The sequence below is a fragment of the Petaurus breviceps genome, unplaced genomic scaffold (genome assembly GCF_028583685.1).
Source record: "Petaurus breviceps papuanus isolate PSGF00001 unplaced genomic scaffold, PetGlider_PUasm1.0 91041, whole genome shotgun sequence".
NCBI lineage: Eukaryota > Metazoa > Chordata > Mammalia > Diprotodontia > Petauridae > Petaurus > Petaurus breviceps.
Genome location: NW_027187400.1, coordinates 35,772,592 through 35,782,287, shown reverse-complemented (window position 1 = coordinate 35,782,287; position 9,696 = coordinate 35,772,592). Strand labels below are relative to the sequence as shown.

General features: G+C 43.9%; 1 protein-coding gene across 3 annotated transcripts in view; it reads right to left on the bottom strand.

Annotated features, from left to right (window-relative positions):
• LOC138154530 (tumor necrosis factor receptor superfamily member 14-like) overlaps window positions 1-9,696 on the bottom strand; it is a 27,424-nt gene that overhangs the window by 9,032 nt on the left and 8,696 nt on the right. For all 3 annotated transcript variants that reach the window (XM_069079431.1, XM_069079429.1, XM_069079428.1), the window contains exons 4-5: window positions 5,727-5,882; window positions 2,669-2,759 (exon numbers count right to left, since the gene is read on the bottom strand). In XM_069079431.1, coding sequence (XP_068935532.1) covers window positions 2,669-2,759; window positions 5,727-5,882 — 247 coding nt within the window. The remainder of the gene's footprint in view (window positions 1-2,668; window positions 2,760-5,726; window positions 5,883-9,696) is intronic.

Sequence of the window (9,696 nt, the reverse complement as noted above, 5' to 3'; positions counted from 1 at the left end):
TCTCTCTCTCTCTCTCTCTCTCTCTCTCTCTCTCTCTCTCTCTCTCTGTCTCTGTCTCTGTTTCTCTCTTCTCTGTCTCTGTCTCTCCCTCTCTCTCTGCCTCTCTCTCTGTCTCTGTTTCCCTCTGTCTGTCTGTCTCTGTCTCCATCTCTCTGTCTCTCTCTCTGTCTCTCTCTCCTCTCTCTCTCTGTATGCTTCTGTCTGTCTCTTTGTCTCTGTCTGTCTGTCTCTCCCTCACTTTCTCTGTCTCTCTCCCTCTCTATGTCTCTCTTTCTCTGTCTCTCCCCCTCTCTCCATTTCTTTGTCTCTGTCTCCTCTCTCTTTCTGTGTCTGTCTCTCTGTCTTTGTCTGTCTGTCTCTCCCTCTCTCTCCACTTGGGGTCTGTAAGACTACATTAATATCATTGCTACTGGGCTTTTCCTTCCCACTGAAATGATAAAGGGATCAGAAGTTAGTATGAACCTAATCATATTCTCTAAAATAATAATATTTAAGGGAGCAGAGTAGATATAATTCTAGTCTAGTACCACTCCCTGATGTCCCTTTCAATAATAATGATGATTTCTATTTAATTATTAATTGTTGTTGGTGTTATTGTTAGTCATTTTAGTCATGTCCAGCTCTTTCCAGCTTCATTTGGGGTTTTCTTGGCAAAGATACTGTAGTGTTTTGCCATTTTTATTTCCATCTATTTTTTATATATGAGGAAACTGAGGCAAACAGGGTAAAGTGACTTGCCCAGGATCACACAGCTAGTGAATGTCTGAGGTCAGATTTGAACTCAGGAAAAGGAGTCTTCCTGACTCCAGCCCCAGTACTCTACCAGTTGTGCCACCTAGCTGCCCATATATCATTCTTATTATTACTTTTTTTTTTATTATTATTATCATTGCTTTTTGGAGGGCAATTGGGGTTCAGTGACTTGCCCAAGGTCACATGACTAGTAAGTGTTAAGTATGTGAGCTGGATTTGAACTCAAGTCCTCCTGACTCCAGGGCTGGTGCTCTATTCACTGCGCCACCTAGCTTCCTCTATTATTATTATTTTCATTATTGAAAAGGACATCAGAAGCCACCTACTCCAGTCCCTAATTATAAAGATGAGAAAATTGAGGTCAAAGTGATTTATCCCTGATCACAAAGGAGGCAAACCTCAGAGGCAGGATCTGAACCCAGGTCTTTTGACTCCAGAGCCAGTGCCCTTTCTACTCTACCAAGCTGCTGTCCTGGGAAGGAGATGGACCTAGAATCAGAGGTAGAGAACCTGTGGCCTCAAGGCCACCATCTAAGTCCTTAAGTGCGGCCCTTTGACTGAATCCAAACTTCACAGAACAAACTCCCTTAATAAAAGGATTTTTTTCTGTAAAACTTGGATTCAGCCAAAAGGTCGCACCCAAGGACCTGGAAGCCCACATGTGGTCTCGAGGCTGCAGGTTCCCCATAATAATCCATTTGAATAGGTCTTGGAATATGACTGCCACGAATACTCTGTGTGAGTCAGCAAAGCAATTGGAAAACCAGTCATTTGTTTCAGCCTTAGACTACACTGGGGGGAGGGGAGGGGGGTTTAGAATAAAGGAGCTACTGTAATGCCTGTCCCATGGACACTGTCTTGGTCAGCCCACATCTGGAGAGTTGTATTCAGGGCCCCTTTTTTAGGATGCTCCTCAGACAGCTTGAGAAATTCCACAAGAGGGCGCTAGAGGCCCATAGATTCTGGGTTGGAAGGGCCTTGCCTCTTTTATAGATGAGGAACAGGGCACAGAGAATTTAAGTGACTGATAACAGTCAGTATTTATGCAGCATCTCCCATGGGCCAACACTTTTCAAATATTATCTCACTGGCCCAAGGACAGGTAGAGAGCCCCCATCCATGGTACTGGGTCAATCAGGGCTCCAAACCATGCCTGTGAGGAGCTATTGAAGGATGGCTTGGAGAATAGCAAAGGTTATTACAGGTATTCAAAGGGATGTTAAGAAGAAGAGAAGTAAAGTCACTCAGCTTGGCCCCAGAGGGTAGGCCTGGAGTGATGGAGAGAAGAAAGAGAAAGGCAAACTTTAGTTCAGTTTAAGGAAAAATCCTAACAGTGGGAGCTGTCCAACAGAAGGAAGACCAGAAGGAAGTGCAGACAAGCAGAGCAGCTTTGAAAGCTACACACGGAGTTTCTGTTATGCCTAAAAGGAAATGCGCGCTGCATAGAACAGAGATTCAGAACTTGCCATACATACATCCAGAGGTGGCTGGAATCAGCTCAATGTGTAAACCAGTTGCTAAATTTTCAGGATGAGCACTCATGCCTCAGAAATTGGCAAATATTACAGATTAAGGCGTGGTTTTTGGTTTTTTGAGTGTCTAGACTTAAGAAAATGATGGTGAAAATGATGATGATGCAGAATGAACTGAAAAGTATGTCCTGTGAATGTTTATTTTTCAGCGATTCAGTTGTTAAACACTTACCTGCATCCCACACCCACCCCTCTTAGTCCTTCCTTCCTTCCTTCTTCCCTTCCTTCCTTCTTTCCTTCCCTCCTTCCTTTCCTTTTGTTTGGCATATGGAAACACTTGTTTTATTTGGTATTTGTTAAGGTCACAATTTGTGTTTAAAACATCATAAATGAATAAGCAAAAAGAATGAATCACCAAGTCCCAGAGAGTGTAATACACTTACTTTGTCCACAGCAGACAGTGGCCAAGACTTCCATTGGGGGAAAACATCCCTTTCTGGCAATCTTCACAGATGGTGTTGCTTCCCTCTGTGCCTGAAAGAGGAGGCATGGGAGATTTGGTGGGTGCTGAGCATAGCCACAGGATTACAGCAAAACATGGCTGATATGGCAGTGTCCCTGGATTGGTTGGTCCCTTTCCTGGAAGTTCTGTGTCACAGCAAAGCGTACTGGGAACAGCTATATGAAATACTCCCCACACCTATGGTAAGAAATTTAAATATATATATATATGTATACATTATATATATATATATTCATTACCTACATTACCCAATGTTCATTCCCCTTACACATAAATGTTTAACAACCAACTCTTTGGGGGGGGGGGTGCGGAAGGCACACAGGGTACATTTCTATGTTTTTTATAATCCAATATTACTAAGATTTTCCCAGTCACTTTCTTAAAACTAAGCCATTAAAAAGCAATAAATAAAACCTGATTTATACTGTATCCCCACTTCTGAAGTGCCAATGCTCACATTGAAAATATAACAATCATCTCTTGGGAGAGCAGTTTGGCCTGACTCTAGCTGACCCCTTCTGGTCTTATCTTACCCAGAGAGCCATCTCTTATAATCTTAAAACAAGAAAAAATAAAACCTCACAGTTCAGAAAACTAATCAACAAAAGTGTAACATTATGTGTAGTGTTTCACCCCCATAGCCCCCCAGTGCTACAAAAAAAGCTGGAGATGGAGAGTGAGGTATAGCAGCTAGGTGGCCCAGTGAATAGACTGCTGGAACTGCAGTCAGGAAGATTTTAGCTCAAATCCAGTGTCAGACACTTACTAGATATATGACCTTGGGCAAGTCACTTAGCCTCTGTTCACCTGTTTCCCCTAGTATAAAAAGGGGCTAATGATGGCATCTACTTTCCAGGTAATATTTGTAAAGCACTTGGCACAGTGTGTGGCACACAGTCGGTACCATTAAATGCTTGTTACTTATTATCACTTTACTTTTCTGAAACATATAAATTACTTTGCCCACTTATAGGATCATGGCATTAGAGGGAGAATGGACCTTAGAGATTATTGAATCCTATTGTCTCATTTTATAGGGGAGAAAACTGAAGCCCAGAAAGATCAAGCATGTGACTTAGTTGGCCATATAGCTTACTCCTTCGGTATTTGAAAGATCTTGAGCTTGGTTAGCTTGGTTTCTCTCTCTCCATTAGGGAAGGTTGTGATCTTTCTCTGTTTTACTAAATGTCCTTTCAGAGTTTTGTCTGAAACATCCATCCCCTGCTGCATATGTGAGACTGAGGCCCTCTGTCCTTAATTAGGCAGGTCCTCAGAAAACAGACCTCCAGAAAACCAACACCTTGGTCCTATTTTAGAAACTTTCAACTCAGCAATATTTTCCAGAATTTGAACTCTTTGGGGATCACCTTCAAGAGACCAAGGGCACATCATAAACAAAGAAGAGGAGCCAAGAGGAAGAGTTTATGACCAAATAAGGGAGACAGATGATGACAGAAGATAAAATGGACAGTTTCAATTACATAAAATTTAAAAGATTTTGCACAAAGCCAAAAGACCTAAAATTAGAAGGGAAGCATATAACTGGGGAAAGGGTGGGGTGGGAAATCTTTGCAGCAAGTTCTCTGATAAAGTCTCCTTTCCAAGATATATGCAGAACTGATTCAAATGTGTAAGAATAAGAGCTATTGTCCAAATGATAAATGATCAAAGCATAGGAGTAAGGAGTTTTCAAAGGAAGGAATCCAAGCTATCAATAGCCATATTTTTGAAAAATGCTCTAAATCTCTAATAATTAGAGGAATACAAATTAAAGTAATTCTGAAATTACACCTCATACCCATCAGATTAACAAGACTGACAAAAAAAGGAAAATTGCAAATGTTGGAGGGACTGTGGGAAAACAGGTGTATCCATATACTGTTGTTGGAGCTGTGATTTTGGCCAGACATTGTGAAAAGTAATTTAGAACTACCCTAAAATTTGTTATGCTGTTAATCTCCTTTGGCCCACTGATACCACTTCTGATCCTCTACCCCCACAGGGATCAAAGAAAGAGGAAAAGGAACTATATTTGCCAAAATATTTACAGCCTACATTTTTCTGTAGACAAAGAATTGGAATTGAAGGGTGTGTCCACTAATTGGGGAATGGCTGAATAAATAATGGTACATGAATGTAAGCACCATAAGAAATGATGAAATGGATTTCAGTGAAACATTGGAAAACTTTTATGAACTGATGTAGAGTGAAGTGAGCAGAACCAGGGAATAGTTTATACAGTAACAGTAACATCGTGAAGACAAACACCTGAGAAAAACTCCAGAACTCAGATCAATGGAATAACTAACTACACTTCCAGAGGACTCATGTTTAAACACACTACCCATCATGTATTCTTTTTGGAAATGGCCAATGCATGAATGTGCTCTGTTTGATTACACATAAAATTTGTTATAAAGGTTTTAGGTTTCCTTTTTCTTTTCCAGTAAGGGAGGAAGGGTGAGGAGAGAAAATAGGTTTTTGTCAATTAAAAGATATTTCATTTAAAAAGACAAAACAAAGATTCAGAGTCACTTTGTGACACCAAAGCATATTAGAGGAGGACACCAGTGAGGAGACCTTGGTTGACTTTCCCCAGCTCTACCTAATTCCACATTTGTCCCAGGCTGTCTGAGGTCCATGAAGATAAGACAGGGGCCCTGAAACCAGATTTCATGATCATGGACTCATAAATTTCCATCTGGAAGAGACCTCAGAGGTCATGTTGTTCAATAATCTAATTTTATAGATGAGGAAACTGAGGGTCAAAAAGGTCACGTATCCTGAGGATCACAGAGACAGTGAGGGCAAAGCTGAGTTTTGGACCCAAACCCTCTCAGATCAGATTCAACCATCTTCCCATTGTACCACAACTGCATCCAGGGAGGCAGCCAGAGCTGACGGAGGGCTGGGCACTTCTCAGACTAAAGCAACAATAGTTCTGGGTCCCTGGGTGATTGGAGATGGAGCAGGCTCACCTTGAGACTTCACATATTGTCCAGGGGCACAGACTCGGTGAGGCAAACACAGCTTACAGTCATCATCTTTCATTTCATTGCAGTAATGGCCTGGAGAACATCCACACACGGTATTGGATATAGATGAACATTCCCTTCTGGTCATGAAGCCAAATTCTGAAAGAAAGAACAAAAGGAAGGAGAAGACATTAGGTCAGTCAGTCAACCAACATTTATTGAGAATCTACTAAGTTCTGGACGCATGTTGCAAAGAAAGGTAAAAGACACACCCTGCTTTCAAGCAGTTCACAGTCTAATAGGAATGACAGTATGCAAACACATATATACAAACAAAATTCATACATGATAAACTAGAGATAACCAAGAGAAGAAAGGCACTAGACCTAACAGGGAAGGAGGAGGGGTTGTTTTAAGTAGGCTTTTAAGGAAGCCAGGGAAGCCACGAGGTAGAGAGGTGAGGATGAAGAGAATTCCAGGAAGAAGGGAAGTCTGGGGAAAATGCCCAGGTAGAAAGAACAGGGAGACCAGTGTCCCTGGATCACAGGGTATGGGGGGAATGGGGGAGAGGGTGTAAGGTGCAATAAGACTGCAAAGGTAGGAGAGCCTTTGCTATGAAAGGCTTTAAAAATTTCAGTTTTGATCCTAGAAGTGATAGGAAGGCACAGCAGTATATTGAGTAAGAGTGGTGACATGTTTGGACCTGTGCTTCAAGAAAATCACATTGGTGGCTGATTGGAAGATGGATTGGTGTGAGGAGAAACTTGAGACAGGTCGACCCACTAGTATATATTGCCATAAACCCAAAAGACGGTTTGCAGCAGGGAGGATAGAGTCAGAGGAGAGAAGGGGACATATTAGGGGGATGCTGCAAAAGGGGAATTACACAAGCCTTGTCCCTAGATTTGATATGGAGGGTGAGAGAGTGAGGAGTCCAGGATGACTTGGGAGGGAAATCCATGGCTCTGATGACAGGCTATTCCATAGGACCATGAGTGCTGACTGCATCTTTTGTGTTGGTTTTTGTCTCCCCAATTAGACTGGAAGATCCTGGAGGGCAGCAGCAAAATCTCAGAGGCTATTATCCAGTTTGACTCATTTATAAACAAGAATCCCTTCCATACCATTCCCAACCGATGGTCACTTAGCCTCTGCTGGGAAAGGTGCAGGGAAGGAGCACCCTGAGGCAGCCCATCCAGCTGTGGGCTCAGATGCTGCCCCAGATCCTTTGTGGCTGAGGGATGCTAGACAGCTCCCTCTAGGTAGCTCCATGACTATGAGATGTAGAGAAGGTGTCCACATGCCTGGATAGAAGGAGTATTCTTCCCTGGGCAAGTAAAATCACAGGCCTGGTGCCCCCACAATCACTCTCCAAAAAGAAAAAGGAGAAAGAAAGTACAAGGCCATGTGCTGAGGATGGGCTGCAAGGACAAAGGCAGAACTACTCCTGCCCCTCAAGGAGCCAACATTCTACCTGTGTAGCCTCATATGTCACTTTTCCTTAGTGAAGATGAAGTGTCTTTTATTTTTATGCATATCCCTTGCACTTAGCACAGTGCCCGGCACATAGTAGGTCCTTCATAAATGTTTCCTCTACCCTCCTTCCTTTCTTCCTTCCTTCCTTCCTTCCTTCCTTCCTTCCTTCCTTCCTTCCTTCCTTCCTTCCTTCCTTCCTTCCTTCCTTCCTTCCTTCTCGGCACTCAGTCTCATACCTGGCATACAGTAGATCCTTAATAAATGCTTGCTGACTGACTTGGCCTCAATTTTCTCTGCAGAAGGAAGCAGATGACCTAGAAAATAGGATGTAGGACTAGAACCAGCTTTGGGAACCAATAGTCCAGCCTCTTCCTTTCATAGTTGAGGACACTGAAGCCCAGGGAGATAACTTTCCCACAGTCACAGAAGCAGAAAAAGACCAAGGTAAGACAAGCTCCAAGTTCCCTCTCAGTTTGTAAATCCCATGATCCCATGAATTCCACCTTCTTGGGGAAGTAGAGTCAAAGGATCCCTGGTGAGTGTGTTTGCTGGGACCTAAGGGTAGGAAAGGCTTGGTGTGGAGAGCTGGACTTGGGAGAGCCACTCACCAGCCAGGCCTGTCTCTGAGGTGCACAGATCTGAGTTCTGAACCTATAAGTGGGAAGAGTGAATGGTTCCCCAAGGCCATCCTCAAGGTTTGGGGAAGCTGCTGTCCCTGGTCTCACAAAGCCAGCAGAAGCAGAAGTGGCAGGTGAGGGGAAGCAGAGAAAGTGTTCCTAGTACTTCCACTGTTATAAGGGACATTAAGGCAGGATCTGCCCCTCCTATTCCCTGATGACCTACCCTAGGCAAGAGGGGAACCCTGACAGAGACAGGAGGCTTCTTGGGAGATGCACTGTCTTCAATCCTGGATATCTTCACCTCCAGCCCCAGCCCACCCCCCAACGAGCTGGGGACCCCAGGAGGAGTCTGATTTCCTCTCCAAAGTCTGAGCCCCTAAGGACTTGCAGAGGCTGAGAGGCAACACAAGGGAGTCAGAATGGAGGTGAAATAAATTGTATCCCAGGGCTGAGGAAGGAAGGCACTTCTGTGGTTAGCTACAGGGACTTATAGGCTGAGGAAATTGGGACCAGTCATTTACCCTTCTGTAAATGGGAGGCTCCCTCCACCTCTGCAGACTCACATTTCTGATCTGGACACTCACAGCCTACGTGTTTGCCTGGCTATGCCAAACCACCAGGCTGTGCCTTAGTCCTGGATCCATCACAATCTCAGGCCAGTCTAACAACCCCTCCAGTGGGGAAAGGGGGAAGGTAGGTGAATATTTATAGATTAGTTTGCCCAACATCATACAGATAATAAATGGCAGAGCTGGGAATTGAACCCAGGGTCTCTGACTTCTCATGTAGGATTCTTCCTGTAGCATCATTTGGTGTCAATATTATGGAAGAAAACCTTTTCAGAGTCTAAAAAGGGATGTGTCTGAGGCTGGAGGAGGAAAAGATGAAAAGCTGTGAGTAAGTTCTTAACTTGCAGTCATGGTACCTGAGTTCAAATCATGACTGCTATTTACTGCCTTGTGACTTTGAACAAGTCACATCTTCTCTGGGCCAGTTTCTTCAGTAAAATGAGGCCACTGGATGAGATGACCTCTATGGTCCTCTCCAACTCTGTATGTGTTATGTTGTGGTCCCTTCCATAGGGGCTACGGAGAGGAGAGACCCTCAGGGGAGCAGGTGGACAGTCCCTGGGGGAAGAAGAAAAGGGGAAATGGGGGAGCAAGAAAAACAAGAAGAGACCCCGGCACTTTGCTTGTCAACAGATTTCCTAGTTTTATAAAATAGTCTATTAAAATAGGGAAGCCCCAGTTCCAGATCACTAAAGTCAAAGCAGATGAGGTGGGTAGGAGGGCAGTTCAACTACCCAGCATTCACCTGCTTCCCCTCTCTCCCATCACCCCACCATGGATATACACCCCCTTCCCCAGCTTAACGTAGCCCTGACCCACCTGGTTTCAGGGGTAAAGTGGGATAGGATTGTGAGGAGGGCATGTCCTTTGTTTTTGAAAACCATCTTCCTATCACTGTGGGTGAAAAATCCTCTTTAGAAATTCATACTTTTAAGTGAACAAAAACTTACTCTTTAAATACCCTGGGAAAGGGCAGCATTAGCAGTCACCCTCAATCTAGTGTAAATAAATTGCTTAGTATAATTCCTCCCTGGCAGGCAGCTAAAGGTAGGAGAATCATCAGAAGAGAGCAGAAAGATGGAGAGGTGATTGGAAATGCTGGACCATGGCTGGAGAGGATAAGCCTAGCTGGGAGTTAGAGGGAGAGGTTTGGGGAAGTCAGGAGGACATGCCAGGTCATGAGACAACCCTCCTACTTCTATGGCTAGGGGTCAGGAATGTACAGACAGGAACATTTAAGGAGCTTGTAGGTCCCTGGGGACTAACTCAGCCTCTTTCACAAGCTCCTGAGGCTCAGCTCTGCTGATA